Genomic DNA, 20,880 nt, shown 5'->3' with positions numbered 1-20,880 from the left:
CGATGGCAAGCGATTGGGTCACCACTAATGACTGCAAAGCAATTGGACAGGTTGCCTGATGGGAGGCAACCTGTCTCCAAATAATTGCAGCACAGCTTGGACCGACTGCAATCAGTCATAGACAGACTGTCACAGGCTTACTAATAGCTAATTTATTGATGCAGACAGATTGCCAACACAGCAATCAATTTACAGCAACATACATTTCTGTTTAATGTAAATTTCTCTGCATGCACACAATTTTGGATTTTCACCAATTTCTCACAGCTAATCACTAATTATCACAAATAGATTGCACGTTAATGCCAACTTGACCCCAAATTGACTGACAGCTGACTGACTCCACCTTATTGCCGTTTAATTGCCATTGTTGATGCACCAAAGTTGCTTTGAAGACAACAGCTGACTTCCAAGCAACTAGCTCAAAGTCAACAAGATGCCATGTTCATTGCACATGCTGTGGTCTCCAAACATTAGGCAGTATTGCTCTTTTCTGGGGGGTCCCTACCTTCCCATGGTAGGTAGCACTGTTGTTATCAAGTAACAGGACTGCAAACTGAGCTCAACTTTTTGACTTGTCAGCAATAAAGCTAGTATTTTAAATGAGGCTCATTTCTTCCTCTGAATCTTGGAAATATGTTGTAGTTCTGATTTTCAAAATAAATGCTTGGACTTCAAAGTACAGAATTCACAAACACAAAGTGGATCTAACAAGTAAATACACTGGAGTCTGGGACAAGTCTGCTGTTGCTTGGAGTAATTTAAAGTGAGAGGAAATGGGATAAATAAACAAACTACCCTCCAACTTTCATAGCAAGATAGAATGAATTTACACACTGCCATCAGTTTCTGTAGATTTAAACAGAGGGGATCCAACTAACCTAGATCTTGTCCAAAGTTATTACATGTGGATTTTTTATGTTTTGGCACTCATCCATGAGGGACTCTGGGAAAATCAATGCAAGAAGAAAGAGTCCAGCATGCAGGCTCCAGATGCTTCACATCAAGTAAATAACACGTAAATAGTAAATTAATGAGCTTCAAAGTTACTTGTTGGTTGATTTTGTTATCTTTGGGTAAAAACCATGCTAAACCTCTTTCCATCCTCTATTCTCAGCTAAACTAACTCCATGCTGTTGCTTAATATACAGCAGACTGCCATGAGAGTATAAGCAATATCACACTGCCGTCTCATAACATGATAAAAAAAACAACCCCAGATTGTTCTGATTTAAGGCACATTACTGCTATAGCACCAAGATCTCCATCTAATCTTGATCGAAATGCTGTGAACGAGACCATGAGATGTGAGGGCTGCCTCTGTGAAGTGCTGCTGGAAGAGGATGTGATTAATCCCTGCAGGTTCTAGGACACCAGACAGACACAAGAGCTGCTCTCATTGGATGGTAATGAGTCATCAATGAAGACACAACTGAGGATGCAAGGTCGAGTTCAAGCTTGTCAGCCTCTAGAGTTGTACGAGATTTGGAAAGACAGAAGATGCTTCAAACATTACTCAATAATGTCATTCTATAAACACCTCAACGTGTAAATGCAGCTCTCAGCTTCAGTTCATGAGGAAAAACACAGAAAAAAAAGAATCATCAGAAACATGAGCAGACGTGACATATCGCATGTTTTTCTAGTAGTGTATGTTACATTCTGTTCCCTGCAAAAGAAATACATGAAATAAAATAAACTTTTGGCAGGCAGATAATGTACAGCAGTTGTTCCACTTATTGTTTGGAAGCTTACAATGAAATGTAATTGAAGCAGATTGCTGCAGGAATGCTCTCATTTCTCCGCTATGTCATAGTCCATTAGGACGATACGCTTAGGTTTCTTTCTCTGTGCAACACTGGTGGAAATATGAGATGTTTCAGGGAGTGTGTGTGCGTTTATTGACTTGGAAAGCAGCTCTGTGAGTGCGTACGTGTGCATAGTGTGCACCCTGTGTACTTTTTCTGTGCTGCCCTTTCGGATGCCGAAGGATTGTCTGAATATGTCATGCTTACTGGCAGTACCGTGTCACGTTGTCCCAAGTTCAAAATGCTGAACACAAACATTGCTTAACAGCAGCAAAACTTTTTAAAAATTTAAATTTCTACACTGAACAGTGTCCTTTAAAAGGCAGTTTACCACCAAAACACAGGTTAACTGGATTCATTCTTATTCACACTGAGCAAACCTTGCAGGGAATTCCCCCACCTGATTATGCAATAGTATAGCCATGATGACATTTAGACACAATGTATTTCATTGTAGCAGCAAAAGTGGGGCAACAACGGACAAGCTTAAAGTTGATTTTTAATGCATTTTTCTGATGAAATGCTACAGAAACAGGAAGTTCAGACTAATTTTTTATTATAATTATTTGGCTTCCATGGTTTTTGGTTATGGTGATTTTTATTTCCTTTAAACAGGAAGATACTGAAGGCGTGTCTGCATTTTTGTCCTCAGGCAACCAACAGTGGAGAATATCACTCTCACCACCTTAAACTGTGGATTTTGAGATGGGAGTGTCATGTGGAAGGAAAATATGTTTCTCACTTTTCATTTGATATCACTTTAAACTTGGGTTTCTAACTGCTAAATATGGAAATTACATGTGAATTAATTATGAATTAATTACTCTTTTTTTAACATTTAATAAATTACAAACATAACCAAAACATGCATGAGAAGGTATCACTGGGTATTATAGATTTTTAAAAAGATTTTATAAAAACCCAAGGAACCCCTGAAATATAGCTATGAGCAAACCAGAGTGTGAACTCAACAGCCCATTACTGCATGATCATTTCACCTACAGAGAATTAAATATGTCATATGTCTTCATCTATTGATCTATAAGAGTGTGTTAAACTACTGATTGTATTTTTACTGTGAAGTTCTGCCTGTCCTGCAAGATTAATGCCCATTGTCATTCATGGCTAACAGTAGCATTCAACTTTTCGATACAAAGCCTTTTATCTAGACTCAGTATTTACACATATATTATTTCAACACTGAAGCATGTCAGTATTTATTTTATGTAAAACCTCTTTTTATTTAAAAATGAACTTGATCATTTATGACAATTAATTTTAGTCACTTAAGTCAAAAGAAGACAGTTCTTCGCATCCCCAGTTATTTATATTTGGTGGCATGGCTCTAGTCTTTCACCTTTCCATCTTTCCTTGATGCATTCATATGTTGAAAACCTAAGACGGGAGAGTAGCAGCAAGGTCCTCGTATAAAAAGGAGCAGGCATCAATGACCACAGACATTATTTAAGTTAGACACAGCATAAATTGAAGAGGTGGGCAGCAAAGCGGCTTGCAGATGAACAGCAGCGGTAAAGCAGCTTATATAGCTTATATAGCTCACCCTATGTAAAATCAGCCAAATCATTAGCTGATGTGAACTCACACTAAGATCATTTGATCTGTCTATACTAATACTATGCTAAACTCTATGCGTAGTGCCAACAGGTGCCAACAACCATCCTCAAATTAACTGCAGTCTGAATTTTCTGCTTCCAAGTTCTGAATGGGGAAATACAGTTTTACCTAATAAGTAGACATGAAAGCAAGATTGTGCCTGATGATTTGATGGCAGCTTTCTGATAGTTGAAGCTTAAAATGAATTCCAGCAGTACTTTAACAAAACAGACTGTTCTTGTGTCAAATTTGTTGCTATAGAAAGAACATATAAAGATAAGGAGGTCTTACCTATGAAGGGGATTGAATCCAGAGAGTCATCCAAGTTGTTGGATCCGGACTTTTGCCGTGTGTCTCCCAGCCTTCTCAGATGCATCTCCCTGTAGCTGTCACTAGACGTCCAGCACATCGCTGCATCTGCAGAGCCTGCTTTCACTAAGTGTGGTGACTTATGAGTCACTCCTCTCTGGTTGTCGTTAACAGCTATTACATAGGACGGAGGGCGAACATGAGCAGTTCCAGAGTTTTTGTCCCTTCTGAGGACCACAACGGTAGCATCAGGTCCTTCAACACCTTCTGCAAGACTGCCGTTAGTCCATACAAGAGAATTAGTGGAACTAGAGGTTTCTTTGACCTTTGGCTTTTGGGTGACAGCTCCATTACTGGTAGAAGCACTGCCAGCACTTTGTAGTTGTCTCTGCGTGGGCAGTTTAGACGAAGGACCAGAGCAAGAGGAGGATCTGGCTGCTAGCCCCGCCTCTGACCTGCTCTCTATTTTCAGACTGTCAGCCCTGGACCTGAGCTGCAGGTGCAGAGGGGAGGAGTAGCCCATATGGTTGCCCATGATGTTAGCTCTTTGGTCTTTTAGAGGGTCCATGGGTTTAGTGGAAGGTATAGCAGGTGAGGCGTCTGAAATGGCATTTTTGACAGGCAGACGTGACGGCCTCATTATGATGCCATCTGTCCTCGATGGTAGTGCAGAATCTGTTGTACCTTTAGTAAACACAGGAGCTGCTAGAGGCGAGTTGGAAAATCCCTGTCCTTCTTCCTCTTGTCCAGTGAGACTCCTGTTTAGATGAGGTAAAGCCCTCAACTCAGATCCCTGCCTGCTAGCCCTGGCTTCCTCTCCCTGACCCAGCTGAAGCCTGTCCTCCACTCCCAACCTGTCTCCAGAGAGACGCCCACCTAGCTCTCCGGGATGCTGACCCAGGTAATCACAAGACCGAGCACGAGGTTTGGTGACTCCTGTTGGGGTTGAGAAAGGCAGAGCATCCTGTGAAGCGCTACGAGGCCAGTTCCTAGTTGTTATCGTCCTCTCTGCCCCGCCTCCTAGCCTCTCCTGGGAGGCGCTGCGTAAAGGAGCTGTCACTGCAGCACCTTGACTACCTGTATCCACCCCACGGTCACTGGATGCACTCCTGCGTCTAACCTGGGATTCCAGTGCCCCTCTCTGACTGGCAACGGGAGGAGATGTTGTTCGTTGCTGGGTGTAGACAGAACTAGAACTGGAAGCTGCACGCAAGGTGTCCAAGCGTTCCTGGATGGTGCGGCAGCCATAACTGTGCAGTCTTTTGGCATCAATATAGTCCTTATAGGTGGTGTAGTTTTTCCAGTCAATGTTCTGGTGAGGGGAGGTGGAGGGAGCTGTGGGAGAGGGTGAGTAGTGGTTGGCGCTGGGTGAGATGGCAGTGGAGAACGTGTCCTGCGAGGCCCGTCCAGGTGGAGATAAGGTGTCAGGATAGATTCCAGGTCTAGAAGTTGAGGAAGGGGGGTAGACTGGCATTTCTGTGGTGCGTGAGGAGGGGTACTGTAACTGAGCGCTCCCAGGGACTGAGGGAATAAGGGGTCTTGGTCGGGCCAAGCCAGAATCTGTTGTAGGACCATACCGGTTTTCCTCAGTCCTGTGGCTGGGTCCAGCCCGGGCCACCCGAGACCCCCTCTCGATCTGATCAGGGGGCACTGTCCTCACATTGTCATTACAGACACACACCACTGTCTGAGACTTTGACGTCTGCTGGGGAGGAGAAGGAGGAACAGGAATTTCCACCCGATAGCTCTTCTCTGTGGCGCCCCCTCGCCTCCCTGGTCCTTGAACTGGCCCTCTGGGAGTCTCAGTGACAGTGACAGGCTCTGATGACTGAGCCATGCCTGCAGCCTTGACTTCTATCCGTGGGTAACATATGGGAGGGGGCTCAGGGATATTCTGGGCATTTCCGCTGTATGCCTCATTTCCTTTGAGGTATGCATCCTGGGAATACGCCTGCAAGAGATTATAAGAAATTATATCACTTTGGTTGCAGAGAGGTTTAAGAGCTAAACCAATCCCATCACATCAACCTAACCAGAGAACAGATATTTTAAACTCTCTTAAAGGACAAGCATGGAGTGGGAAGTGCTGTAGAGTTGACACAACAACACTTGACACAAATATAACTGGTGCAGACGCATTTCCAAAAATATCCAAGAATACAAAGAGTGGGATATCCATTTTTGCCCTGTCATCTCATTTCTCAAGCAGTATTGCTAAAGATGCATTTACAACCACATCTCATATTACACCTCCACTGCCATTTCAGCCACAATAGCATGTTCCTATAGAAATACTACATCTGCAGTACAAAAACATTGTAGCTCAAGTTACAAAACTGGAGAAGGGCTCGTAATCCACAAGTGTCATTTATTGACAGGAGTCTTTGTATGAGCTGACAAGATTATCAGAAAGTCAAACACTGCTGCATACCCACAGCAAACTGGACGTGACAGATGGGACAACTGGATTGATCCCGTCTATACCACTAAATGAATAGCACGCCATTTCTTCAAATCAAACACAGCTCTGCTCAAAGTTTCTCAATTCTTTTTCTAGGAGACGGCAAACAAATGTTGCAGCCTAAACTCCTCTGTAAAAAAAGAAACAAGTGGGAAAAGGAGGCTGCCAGAGAGGGCAATAAGTAGAGAAAGAAAGCTGGAAAATCCAGAATAAACCCTCAGAGTCTGAGTGAGGATTAATCTGGCAGGGGCTTACCCACCTTTGGTACCGAAGAGTGTGCCCTGAGGCATGAGGAGAGGGTGAACGGGGGTCTCCTCTGTCTGCCGTTGGCAGCTAACGTTACTTCTGTCAGCATGGCTTCACAATTCTACAGTCACTGAAGCCACCGAGGTACTTTCCGTGATAAAAAGTTAAAGAAAAACACTTTGTTTTGCCACAGATGGCGTCAGGAAAAAACTCCTGGCTGCATACTGAACAGACTGTATTTCCACATCCTTTCAGCACAGACGTTCTTGAGAAAATGAAAGGGAGAGAGTTGTGGCGTTGGACTTTAATCGATTGCACTCTACCTGAGGTGTCAGATTACAGCTGCATTAACAGTAACAGCACTACCTCAGCTGCCGGGTGCCTCCCTCTGAAACTACGTTCAATCCAAGAGAAGTCAATTTCCTCACCGTGGAAAGCACAGAGGGAAATTTAGAAGGTCTGTTGACAGACGATTTCAGGGCATTTGTTTATCCTTTAAACACATCTTTCCCGTCTTTCCCTTAACCTACTTATCAGGGTAAGAGAAAAACACCCTGCTCTACCTGTCCTACCACTGCAAACACAATCTCAAGACAAGGGGAGATCTTTCATAAGAGGTGAAGGAAAGTGGAAGATGAGAAGATTAGTATGATTTCCCTTCTTACCAGAGCAGTGATATCCCTGGAAAACTGCAGTCCACAGGTTAGATAAATGGAAGCAGAGAGAGAAAAAAGGAAATAAAGAGAGTAAACAGGTAAGAATAAAGAGATAAAGAGGTACCAACGATAGACTTCGGCAAAAGCTAAAAATACATCTCGCTGTAGGAAGGCTGAACAGAGGCATCACGGTCAGTCAAAGTGGAAAAATAAGAATTGAAAAGAGCGCAGCTGCCCATTTGGTGTTCGTCTTAGACCTGAATACCTTCCTGAGCCTCGTTGTTTGTCCCCATTATTTCGTCCCCTCACCTTCCTCCGCCTCCACCACACAGCACAGTCGCTGTCAGAACACACTGGCAAATATATTCTGCTGGCTTTTTCTCCTTCTACATACTCTGCATTTCTTCCCTTTGCTCTGTCACTCTCACCTGCTCACTGTGGTAACGCCCCTCCCTTGCCCTTCCTCGCCGGCTCCTGGAGCATTTCGTCGCCCTTGTGTGTTACACTCTCTCCACACTTGCCTCTTTCCTCGTCTTCCCTCTGATCTGTCAGATGCTGCACTGTCAGATTTTTTTTTTTTTTTTTTTTTTGCTCTTTTGGGTGAGCACCCTTACTTGCCTGATCTGCACCAGCTTCCGCCTTGTAAACAGAGCACTGAGGGGAGTCAGCTGACTGCAGCTGCACTCCCTCCAGTTAGGACTCAGTATCTCCCAAAACATATTTACTGGTACTTGTGTTGCCGCTTCAAGCTCCTTTTATCTTATGGAAACAATATTAGATCGAGTCTTCTCAATCTTGTCAATATGAGCTCCACATGAATACCAGAAATTTCATATATTTCCGTTTTATGGGATAGAATCTAATGCACAAGATCAAATATTAAATATGGAATGAGAACTATGAGCTTGTTTATTCACATTTCACTTTTATGTGGGGGCTCATTCTAGATTTTAAATAGGTCAGATTGTTGTGAACTGTACATTAAAATGGTGAAATTAACTCTGATTGTTGTTTTCCTCCATGAGGAGAAACAGCTAATTGCTTCCTTTGAATCCCTTGTGAGCTCTGATTCATTCCAAAAGGCCAAAAGCAACTTTCTGTGGCTTTTTGGTGAGCTGAGGCCAAACTAACAAGCTATGTGAGGAATTTAGCAACACGGTGGGATCTGACTCAGCTCTCTGCTTCAACGGTGATTTTCCCAAGCAGAGGTGAGAAACGTGTGGCGACTGGTTTGACACGGCTTTGCAATGTTATCGTCTGAGGTGCTCTGGACCCTGAATGATGCCTTATGCTGGTTGTTTGCGTCACTGAGCTCCTCAGGCTGATCGGTATAAACTCGCGGAGCTGCGGCACGAAACCCGGCTAGGCGGCGTTCCTATTTGCTGGTTTTACTCCTGGCTTTTTGAAAACTAGCCCACCCACATGGGACAATCAATACAAGCTTTAAGTATAAGAACAACCCTTAAGAAACATTGCATAGAGTGGGTGGTTAAACATTGACTCAACACTGGAATGATTACTAGAGTTCCTCCACAGTGGATTAATCATGTGACTACAAACTGCAGCCTGTAAATCCCTGCTAGTCTTGACTAGCTAGCCATAATCAGACGTTAACGACACATTTTTCTCATCATAAGATGTTTTCTCCTGATGCTCAAATTGATGTAAATATTTGTTTTATTTAAAAACGTAAATAAAATAATAAATTATGGTGTAATTGTCATTAATACTGTACTGTGGCGCCATATGACATCTGAGGTCATCATACTTGGTAAACCCTAACACAACCCTAACCCTTTCATTTGGAGAAAGGTAAAACAGACTCTTTTAGATAAAAATGTGAATAGTTTTTGACGTGTGCCAGTCAGAATGATTATTTTAGTTGTTTATTGATTGCAAAGACTAGCAGAATATTTTAATGAAAACAAAACTTGTGTATTCTGTTTGCCTGGGTTATGCATGATTTGCATCTATGCTGAATCCATGTAGAGGCCACCAAGTAACCTATGCAAGTGGCCAGTGCTGTTGCCAGCATTGTGCCACCAACACACTAGTTGGTTCTGGAGTTTCTCTATTTGAATGGATCCATTGTATTCCAGTCAAGGTGAAAAATGAAGATAAACCGATGATGGTACTGAACAGGCCAATCACAGTCTTTACAGGCTGCACTGATGCAGCGCAGTTAGTTTCTAAGAGTCACGGCGTCGGGTTTCAGAAGGGTTTGTGGTCACAGCGTACCTCCGGCATAGATTTAACTCAGAAGCTTAGATCCCACTTTAGAGTCACAGACCTCAGAGGGTTAGGCAAAACAGCATAATTTGCAGCCAGTAACAGAAGTTGTCTGCTTTGGAGTCTGGACACCAAACTGACAATTTAAAGCAACTGTTTGGCTACATGGCAAGCATCTGTGGAGCTGCTGCAAGAAAAATCTGACAAGTAAAGTTTTCTCTGGCTCCAGCTGCACAGTGGAGAGCCACAGAAAATGAATCTAAAAGCAAACTTCAAGAATGATCTTGTCTGTAGCCAGCATTTTGAAAGGGATGATGAATGTGACTATTGTTGGATAAAAAAATTCCTTACTGAGTCATATTTGTTCATTGAGCCGGGAAACCAGGTGCAACCAAGGTAATGCTTTTGTATATTGCTACACAGGTTAGCTGACTATACGTTACTGTATATACCCGACTGTTTGACACAATCACAAGCAAAACAGTGACAGCGAACAAAGTAAAATACTGTAAAGTATCTCATTGAGTCTGGTTTGTTTGACACATCCAGAGTATTTTTCTTCAGCAGAACAAAGGTGATTATTTAATGTAATTTCAAAAGATTAACAGGTTAAGTTTTAGTATGCCTGCACACATACTGCACGATGGATGGAATGAAGAGACAGACATTTTAATGTCAACATAAGTGAAAATTAATTATAGCCATTCATAACCTAATCCTAGAGTCTTAAAAGCTGCTCTCCAGTTTTACAACTGGGGATTATCTCTTTAGATGTTTGTGCACTTGTGGTATTTACAGATAAACAAATGCTTACCAGCTGCAAAATGTCCTCATCCTTTGGCATCACACAGAGTTCCAGCAAGGCATCACTGATGGATGATAAACATAAGAGAGAGAGAAAGACAGAGAGAGAAACAGTTATAACATAGACCTCAAGGACGTGTGAACATTTCTCGTAAGAAATGGCCAGGTGACATATTAAAAGGAAAAAAAAACTTGACTCTTAACCACTGCAGTGACAGGGTTGGGTGTCTTTGTTATGCCATTGGGGGCATTTCAATGGCAAACTTTGGATTGTAATGTGATTGGTATCTTCTAGAATGAGAACCTGGGCCAGGCCACACCAGCAGGACATACATTAAAGGGCTGAATGACTAAAGTTTCAAAGCAAATGTTAAATGAGATCTCAACCCAACTGAACATCTCTGGGAGATGTTGGACTCATCAGATTAAGGTCTCGCCATGTCTGCATGTGCTGATGCGTGGATGACTCAGGTCTGCTGTAGCTGTGCACTGTCACCAGAAGGAAGAGTCAAAAATATGAGGGCTACTCTTATTTGTGTTGTTATTTCTGAAGCAGGGATGTTAAACTCATTTCACTTTATGAGCCAAATACACCCCACTTTGATCTTAAGTTTATGTTAATTCAAATAAAATGTCTGGATTGGAGTCTTTTCTGGGCCACGGGCCTTATGTTTCACATTCCCGTTCTTCTTTTTTCTGGTTCACCTCCCGAGCTTGTTTGTACAACATTGTCCTTTTTTGTTTTTTCAAAGCACCACACTGAAAGTCCCTTTGACTAACAGAAAGTGTGCGTAAACGTCAAAGCATCTGCCGGGAAGCACTCATGGGCTTAGCTGGAAAGTGTCTCAAAGTGTGTGAGGCTGTTAAGCTGGGCACTGGGATTGGTCTATTAAGAATGACGTGAAACCGAATGTTAAAAACAACATGTGCTGCTATTTAGATTGTTTTTTCCACATTTCTTCCTCTCCCTGGTGAAGCCTGCTATCATTCTCTTTCCTGTTCCATTTCAAACATTCACCATTCTTGGGAGGACTGCATGCAAGTGTTTCTCCAAAGCATCTGCATATTACAGTCTTTCTCTCTCTAAGTGCAACCAAAAAGTCATGCAAGCAAACACAAATGCAGGGCCTCATATTCTGCATGAGGCAGCACTCTCCAAAATCATAACGGTGTTGCCACAGAGTAACAGAAACTGGCATTTTCCCAACTGTAGTTTGTTTACTTTGGTCTGAATCAGCTGATAAATTTGTAAAACTCTAGATGTTTCCCATTTTTTGGTTTCTTTTAATAACACTAACAATAAAAACTACGTGAGAATGTTGAGTCCGCTTATTGGCCACATGTGTCGGAGACGGGAGAAACAAAAATCAATCAATATGGAAGCGTACCTTGTTGCTTGTCTAAGCGAGCTCTTTAAATTTATGGCCAGTTGCCAAGGTTATCATACTCAGCATACTCGGGGCGATTACCTGGAGGACTACGTAACCCTGCGCTGACGGATGCTCCACGCCAGTCCGTTAATCACCTCTCTGTGGTAACTAGACTCCCGCGAAAGCGTTGCGCTAATGTTTTATTGGAACTGCGTTAAACCTGCCTTCTTGTGTTTAAGATTTCGATCCGGCGTCCAGTGTCTGCCACCTGCCTGTCCTCCTGCTCGATTGGATCACCCGGTGCTTCATCTGGCCTCGTCACTAACTCCACGAATTCCCTTTTCACGGACCTTCCCACTTCCCTCCCGAGCCCCACGGTCCCACTCCGAGTGTAAGCCCGCTACTCTAACCTTGTCTTGTTGTGCTCCCCAGCTTCCCGGCTCACTAGTAATCTTCTCCCCTTTCTGTTGCAGCCTCCCACGGTCCCGATTCCGGCTTCCCCGTGTCATTTGTTTCCCCGGGTTTTTTAGTTCCTTATTTGCTCCTCTGGTTTTCCCGGGCCGCCTTTTGTTATTTACAGTAAAGTGTCCTTTCCTGCTAACACTTGAGTCTGCTTCTGGATCCTTTTGTGCACACGCACCTCGGTGCATGACGACAGGAAACATTTCACTTAGACTAGGTGGGCCAGACTGGGGTCAGATCACGTTTTCATCATAAATGGAGATCATGAAAAAGACTGTTTTTTGGTCCACAACACAGTGCCCCAATCAAAGTGCACCAAAGAGGATAAAAGAGTCAGACTTTGATTTATGCTAGTATTCTTTTGTCACGTCTCTGTACATCTTTTCACAGCTAAATGTAACACGTGGATGTGAAAGCATGTGGGCTTTCTCTGAGAAGGAAACTCTCTGCTAAAAAGGAACATGTTTCCCAACATCTCTAACTCCTTTCCCATCAATAAGCCACAAACATTTATGAAAGGATTAGATCTTGTGAGTCATTCAGGCATTTTTTTTCCCTCAAAATGAATCATTAACTGAAACGTGCAATCTTACCTGTTCTGGATCAAGGCTATGACTTGAGAGTATGTCTTCCCAATGATGCTCTCTCCATTCACCTTCACTATCCGATCCCCTGGGCAGAAAAGAAAAAGAATAGATGAAAGAGCAGCACGTGTTTGTGCTCTGAAAAATGATCTGAAATCACAGTCAACGTGATTATTGACTGAAGAAACCACGATGGAGTGACTCCTTCCAGCACAAACACACATTTGTGTTCAGATCAAAGGAGAATCGTAATACCAGCGCATGTTTATGTATGTAAAAACCCCATGTTAGGACCTATCTCCAAGTTTTCTGAAGATGGCCATCATACAGGAAGAGAGGGGAGGTGAGTTTAGGAGTGAAACTAAATAATTGTGGGAAAATACCACTTGCTTGTCCCAGGAGGAGAGCGAACAGATAAAGGCAGGCAGCTTTAGACGGCTTGTCTGGACCGCTTTACATTTCCTGTAAAACAACGTGCTAACCTGGCAGTAATTCTGGCAGCAGTAAGCCATCACCTAAATTCCAGGGAAACTGTAAAGAGCAGGAGCTGATCCATGCTTTCACCAAAAAGGGGATATTTTTATGTTCGCTGATTAAAATTAGAACTGATTCCTGTTTTGATAAGACAAGAAAAAAAGTGGGAGATGTACAAAGACAAATTTAAGGAGAGGTCAGAATAACAGCGTGCATATTACACTTTGCTCAACCCCCCACGAAGGAGCCATCTGTTATTTTGTAACCTCATATCTGTTTTGCCTGGCAGTTTACAAGGAAGTGAGTTACCTACAGTACAGACGTGAAGAAATCTTGGCATAGAAAAGCACTTTGAGGTCAGATATGAGACAGGCAGAGTTAATCAGATCTGCCGGTTATTACACTGTGTGTGTGTTAATGTGACTGTGTGTGTGTGTGTGTGTGTGTGTGTGTGTGTGTGTGTGTGTGTGTGTGTGTGTGTGTGTGTGTGTGTGTGTGTGTTTTTGTGTGTACCTGTACAGAGTCCAGCTCCGTGGGCGGGACCTCCCTCCTTCACTTGCTTGACGAAAATCGTGTCCATTGGCTCCAGACGATTCCTCTGTCTCCCTGGCAACCAGAGAGTGAGAGAGAGAGTGAGCACACATGCAGAATGGCGATTGGTCACACAGTTAGGAAAAGCAGCAGCAGTGGAGTCATAACTAGGCCAAATTGCATTGGGAGAATTTAACAGCTTCAATATTCTGCTGATGATGCTGATTATTGCATATTTCCCCTTTGAAGCCCTGAAATGATGTAAATGCACACAGTTTGTAGCAAAAACACAAAGTCCAAGGAAAGTATAGAAAAAGGAGAGTCTATAAATTTTAGACTGTTGATAGATGATGACTTGCAGAGTTTTTTTTCCTGTCTCAAAGAGTTATTTTTTGAAGGTGATTGTGTACATGAGTATGACTGCTACACATACACTTTATGGATAAATATACTGGGCCACCTGTACTGGGAGCTGCTAAGCTTGGGAAACTGATACTACAAAGGTTCTGGCGAACCGTTTTTGTGCTGATGTCAATGCCAGAGGAGGTTTGGAGCGCTACAGTTCAATTTATTTAGCAGCTTTTACACACTTTTAACACTCTGCGATTCCCGCTCTGCAACTTTATGCGGTCTGCCACTTCATGGCTGAGTTGCTGTGGTTCCTAAACACTTCCCCTTTGCAATAATACCACTTACAGTTGATGAATGAAAAGCTAGCGCAGAATACATTTCAAGAACTGACTTGTTGCAATGGTGGCATCCTGTTACAGCACCACGCTCAAATTCAATGAGCTCTTTGGAGAAACCCATTCTTTCATGAATGTTTGTAAAGGCAGACTACATGACTGGGTGCTCGCTGCTATGGGACTGAAAATTCAAAAGTTTAAGATGTATACCCCAATATGTTCATATTGAGTATAGTTAGGGCAAAGGATAGTCTGTGCATTCTCCTGTTATTTGTGAGAATACCTACTTAGTAAAGATAACTTTACTCAGGAAAAACAGCTTACAAAAATAGAAAAAGAATCCAATGAATAAAGTTGGAAGGTTCAGTAGTGATAAAAATCACTTCCATCAGAACTAAATATTTGGAAAAATTTTCAGCCATTTTCATTTTTCCTCTTGTCCAAAGGAAACACCTGGGTTTTCAGTCAGTTTAAAGCAGCAGAGATTTATTTTGCTCTTTCTTTACTTTAAAAGTCGAAATGCAACAAAATAAGTGCTGTTAATATATAATCAAGTTGCCTGCTGTCACCAGATGTTGTATTTTGGGTGTTTTTCACTATCTTACTAAACATGCTGCAGCTAACAGTTAGTCAGCTGTTTGGTGAATGAGAAAAACCTTTCATTGTCATATGCACTGTCACAGAGGGTTTCAATTGTCCTTAAAGTCCAAGGTCAGATCTTTTGTTGTTTTTCTTATCAGTAATTCAAAAAACAAAAGGAAATGCATTGAATTAAATTAAAACAATGAAAAACATATTACAAGCTAGGATTAAATAGCTAAAATGTTTGATATCTGCTCAGAAAATAGCCAAACAGGTTAATTTTATTACATTAGCTAACACTGAATGACGCCTTATTTTCAGTTCTGATCAGTGTTGCATTTTCAAACTTAACACACCGACTTCTTTAGCAGAGCTACACAGAAAAATATATTATTTCACATCTCAAAATGTCATCATCATAACATCCAAACACTGTGCATCAGTTCACATCCTTTCACTGGCTAAGGACAGCGAGGGGAGGTCACAGGATGCTGACATGGCTGCACGCGAACAAGCCACAAAGGAGGTCACTTTCATATGGCAGAGGGAAAGCTACCACAGCATGCCATGTGACGTACAGTGAGGCAGGCTAGTGGAGAAAACGTAGCTGATTAAGGATCAATACTATCATATTTCAAACATATTCAGACAGCATCTATCTAAAGGTATAGCCAGCAGTTATCCTTGTGTGTAATGAAGATAATAACTGTCTTTAACTGAGCCCATTAAGCCACAATCTCAGTTAACATCAGCTGCCTTTGAGAGCCCACGGGCTTTGCGGAAGTGCAACATCAGAGCATCCCCACTGTTCTTCCCTCAGGGAACGCTGACGACCGTGCCCTGCTTTGAGTTCACACATGCATTTACTAGCCAGAGGTTACTCTGACAGTCGGTGTGTTTTAGAGCTCTGAACAGCTGGACCGGAGCAGATGTTGCTAAAGAAAAACTTCAAAGATGAGGAAACATTCACTGAGTTTACACATGTTGGTCTGGGATCCAACTTGTAACACTGTGTCCCTTTTTTCCTAAAATCATGACTACATCCAGACTGCATGCATTTAATGTCGAATTCCTGCTGGGAGGAACCACAGAAATGTTTCCAGAAGAGCCCGTTGTAATGCAAGTGTGTCACCTTAGTCGTCCTCTTTCCCTGCAAGCCAGCATGTTCAATGTTTATACCACTGCCTCCCTCCTGTGGCTGAATGTGTTACTGCAGGAAATTAACATCCATTATACTGGAGGTTTATAATATTTACTAAAAGGAACAGCATCTGCTGATAAATGTTGTCCCTTGTATGTTCTGGTTTATTTAATCCTCACAATGACAATACCATTATCTCAACCATGTTAGTTCAGGAAGCTATAATGTCACAGATTTCATATGCAAGCTTTAGGTATACAAAAGTCAGTTTATTACTTTGATGTCAACATTAAATGCACTTCAGAGTTTGACTGAGAGCAGCTGCACGGTTGTTTCTGATCCAGCAGAAGGCAGCAGAGGCTGTAAAATGACTCATCACCCAGGTATAGCGTAAAACTGTTAAGAGCAGCTTTTCACTCTTCATGCTGATATGATGTCATTGAATTACCCGGTGACTAAACAGTTACCAAAACCTTTGCATGCTGACATTGTGGCTCTTCAGCACTCCAAAACAAGCGATGAAAGCTGCACTGATGCATTAGGGCGTGATGTTGCAGGCACATTTAAGGACGTGACTGACCCATGCCGTAGCTACAGATGTCAACAAATACTCTCCCCTCCCTCCCCCCTCTCAGTGTGTGTACTAAGCAGGTTCCCCCTCTGCTATTAGCCAACCTCAGCAGGCTCCAGCTCTGCAGCAGAAATTGGATTGTGGAAGTTTCCATGCGCTGCAGCTGGATGAACGGGATTAAATATGGAAAGCTTTGGATAGATTTAATGCTCCCAACTGTCTTAAAGCAGAAACTATTATGTGGATTAATGAAATACATCAGTCCGCCTCAAAATGATTTCAGCTCATCTGAAACACAGATGGACAGCTGAATAACCACAGTGATTTTTGGCGGGAAAATCTTTCACAAATAACACTTATGAACCAGCTTGCGTCACCCTTTTACGTCACAGTAAAAAGGCATATGACTAAAGCAAACTGTGGCAAAGAAAGCATGTGCAACCTGTAAGGTGCCAGCATAGGTATATACACTATAATGTCAAAGGTACCGAGCCACCTACACTCTACCACCTACCCATGATCTGTTCTACTATGGACACCCATGCCAAGAAGCTCCTGGCGTTCAGTTTTGTGCTGCCGGTAATGTCAGAGGAGTTACTGAGTCAGCAGAGCATTGGCAGTTTTTACACACTAGGCCTTTGCACTTGGTGACCTCGCTCTTTAACTTTACCTGGCCTGGCACTTCATAGCTGAGTTGCTGTGGTTTCTTAATACTTCCAGATTGCAATAATACCACTAACAGCTGATTGTGAAATATCTAAGAGGGAAAAACACTCACTAACATACTTGATGCAACATTACCCACTGGTTCACAAAGGTTTGTAAAGGCAGACTGCTTTCATTTTATGCACCAAATGGACTGAAAACATTTAATATGTGTGGCCCAGTACATATAGAGTATATAAACCACAGACTGTATATAAAAGATGGGATTAGAAGCCATATCATCACCTATTAATTTCTATAATCCTAGATATAATCCTACATAGGTGGTTGGATTAAACTATAATTGAGTGAGATATCAAATCAGTCTGAATCCTAAAGCAGCCACGCTTTAAGATACTATATAACTGAAATGGTTGACCTGCTAAAAAGAAAAATACTACTTATAGACAAAAGATCTATAACAGGCAATAAACATGTTTATTTTATCTTTAAAAATGAGAATTTTACAGTTGACTCTGTGGTGGAGCCAGCCTCAAGCAGCCATTAGACAAAATGCCTTTAAAAATGACTTCAGGTATTCTGTTTATCCATGTAAAGGCAAGGGAAAACATCGAATGGGATGAGCTCATTTGCTTGAAAAAAGGTCCTTAAATGACTAATCCATTACTAACATATTATTATTTTGACTTGTTTAGAGAAGCAATTCTTTCAGATGTACTTTTGGTTCCACAAATGTAAAACTGAAACGCAATGTTGACACATCTTAATCCATTCAAACCCGAGACAGCTTCTTATCAAGGCCTTTTGGCACTGTTCAAATAGTCTCCAAATACCAAATACCATGCATTTTTGTTCATTTCCTCCATAACTGAAACAAAGTCAGAGAGAAGAGGAAAGCAGACATACGTGCATAGACATGCGTTCAGTCTGTTTTTTCTGTTGTTTTCAGTTTGAATCAGTTTTATTTTTGAACCTAGATTTAAATGCTTAATGGATGCTGCAAATTAGCTCCAGCTAGATGCTTTGTATTCATTACGTCTGTATTACGGCTTGCACATATGCAGCAGTATTTATCTGTATTTCTTCCTTTGTATTTATGTTCCAATCTAGAATTTTACAGTCAAAGGCTTCAGCACTACTTCCTGACTTCAACAAGCTTGTGTCTGGCTCAGGTCCCTGGCTGCACAGCTGGGCCTGGTTGCGTGGGCCAGCTCCCCGCCCCCCCGTTGTTTTGGGTTAGATAATGTTATTCTACAGAGGGCTGGGCCCGCTGCCCACTCCCTGGATTAACCCTGGCGTAATGCCTCTCTGTCCATCTCGCTGTTCTCTACCACTTGTGTCACTCGTGCATTTGTAAGCATTTCAAATACTAATAAAAAGGTCTGTGCTGGAGTTTAGATGGTTATCTATGACAGGTCCGCTCCATTGGGGAAATATCAAAATGGGAGGTGCCTGACCCTGACACAAGGCAGTCCCCCCATAGTGCAGGAAGGTCAAAGCACAAGTACACTGCACATAAATCCATAAACTCTAACTTCCTCGAAAAGCAGAGCTTGTTTTAAGGCCAAACATGCGCTCAAAGAAACTGAATTGCTTCAAGGCAGAAGATCATGAAAATAAATACTGTAATTCTGCCCTTCCTTCTTCAGTTTCCATAAAGAAACAACGTACACAGTTCACACAAGCCAGTCCAAAGACAACTCTACTGTGAAAGCCTAAACTCTGCTGAAACACCTGTGTACCCGAGCCCCGACCTCTCTGAAACACTGAACAAACCCACATCCTTACAAACTGCATCAACAATGATGCGGCGACTTGTAGCTGCCGACATCAGACGGGCCAGTCTTATTTCACTAAACACTGGTTTTTGTTAACAGCCACACAGCTTTCTGACAGTAACATAAACACACGCTGGAGCAGGGCATGTCAATACATCTTGAAACCCCTGTCATCACCATTCGAGTTAACTCAGGAGTGAGTCAGCTGTGTTTGTGGCACCTCTACACAGGCCAGAGTGTTGCTGTATTTTTGAGGCCAGTGGTGAAAACTGTTAAGGTTTCGAATGTTGACTGAAGTTGTGGCTTGTCAGGAGCAAACAAGCTGTGATTGGTCAGCTTCTAATTCCAGTTACACAGAGTTAGAGTTGTTGTCATCAATGATGATGTCTCAAGATCAATTTCTACTTCTGCCTTTAATCCATGTAAATGCAAGTGTCTGACGCTGTTGCAAGTATTTATACTTGTATCCATACGCCTGAACTTTTATGCAATTTTGCCAAGACACTAGTTGGCGAAGGGAGTTTCTCTCTGTAAATCTAAAACGGAAAGTTTTCACATAAATATTAATCAAAACCTAAAATGTAGACATCTCAAAAGGGACCTACTGTATTTACTATATAAAAGTAATAACATTCTCTTCTGTTCATTTCACTGGAAATCTAATTTGTAATAAAGAAACTGCACCTCTTCAACATATGAATAATGAAGACTGACCACATGCTATTGGTTGAGCAAGAAAAACAGCATTTATGCGCCCTGAAGTACCATGTTTTCATCAAACAGATTCTAAAATACCTCAAATACAAATTCCTGGTAAATTTGGCCACCACATACAATGCTACTATTATTCACAATCCAAGTAATGATATCATCAACACAATATGTAGTAAGAAATGTAACCTAATATGTATGTGTAACACCCAGCAGGGCTGGATTCCTGCAGTTCCGGGATCATTAGAATATAAGTTACTTCCAGGACTCCAGCATTCCTAACCTGGGACACACGCCGAGGTAGAAACACATGCCTAACAGTACTGTGTGCATATGTCCACTCATCACATCAGATTTACACACAAACATGTCTGGTGTTTTTTCTCACCAGGGCAGGAAGGTGGTGGAGTACTTTCCATCACTTTTTTTCTAAGAATCACACATACCACAATCCACTGAGGGGAAAGCGGATATGTATTGACATTACACTGACATGCACAGCAAAAAGAAAAAAATCAGTATTTTGTTTTCTTTCTGTGAAACAAGCCAAACTATCCACCAGGGGAGTTCAAGTTCAAGTGAGGGAACAAGTGACAAACATCTGGAGGCACATGGGGTAATTTTAGTCTAAAATGTTGTCTCGGGTCTCTTGGAAAATGAGCTAAACCTGTCCCCTTAACACTGATTTTCCACTTGCAACTCAACAACAGTAACCAGGCCTGTCGAGCTTCTAATTACTTCACACATGTTGAAGCTGCATTCATGGGTCTGTACTGTGAATTATTGCTTTCGTTGCCTTTTCGTAACCAAAATACCAAATCAAATATCGAAGGAGTGGCAAAGCCCAAGAAATGTGCTATTCGCGTTGGCTGTTAATTGTTCTTTTTACATGAACGTGCAATTTTGTAGGTGGATTACGGTGTAATCTATGCTTGAGTCATTCAGTTTAATAATACTTTTTGTCCATTTAGGTGTAGTTAATTTTATCTTACCATCACAGCTTTATAATAACTGAAGCTGTTTTGAAATTCATCCACTTAGAATGAATTTCAAAACAGCTTCAGCTTTGAAATTCCTGCTCAGTGTCGTGCTCCTTTCAAACACATGCCAAGCAAACTGATCACACCGTGCACATTTTGTACAAAGGGCAGGTGTTACTCATGGAGCACCGTGACATCAAAACTACTGATTTACTTG

The 20,880-nt window shown here is 42.0% G+C and overlaps 1 protein-coding gene across 6 annotated transcripts in view; it reads right to left on the bottom strand.

Annotated features, from left to right (window-relative positions):
- arhgap21a (Rho GTPase activating protein 21a) overlaps window positions 1-20,880 on the bottom strand; it is a 100,397-nt gene that overhangs the window by 17,990 nt on the left and 61,527 nt on the right. For 5 of the 6 annotated variants that reach the window (XM_026180094.1, XM_026180096.1, XM_026180093.1 and 2 more), the window contains 5 exons: window positions 13,531-13,623; window positions 12,553-12,631; window positions 10,138-10,192; window positions 7,104-7,127; window positions 3,714-5,682 (listed from right to left, as the gene is read on the bottom strand). In XM_026180094.1, coding sequence (XP_026035879.1) covers window positions 3,714-5,682; window positions 7,104-7,127; window positions 10,138-10,192; window positions 12,553-12,631; window positions 13,531-13,623 — 2,220 coding nt within the window. The remainder of the gene's footprint in view (window positions 1-3,713; window positions 5,683-7,103; window positions 7,128-10,137; window positions 10,193-12,552; window positions 12,632-13,530; window positions 13,624-20,880) is intronic. The other variant, XM_026180091.1, reaches the window with a different exon arrangement.

Source organism: Astatotilapia calliptera, chromosome 9 (genome assembly GCF_900246225.1).
Source record: "Astatotilapia calliptera chromosome 9, fAstCal1.2, whole genome shotgun sequence".
NCBI classification, from domain to species: domain Eukaryota; kingdom Metazoa; phylum Chordata; class Actinopteri; order Cichliformes; family Cichlidae; genus Astatotilapia; species Astatotilapia calliptera.
This window is presented reverse-complemented; position numbering and strand designations above follow the sequence as displayed.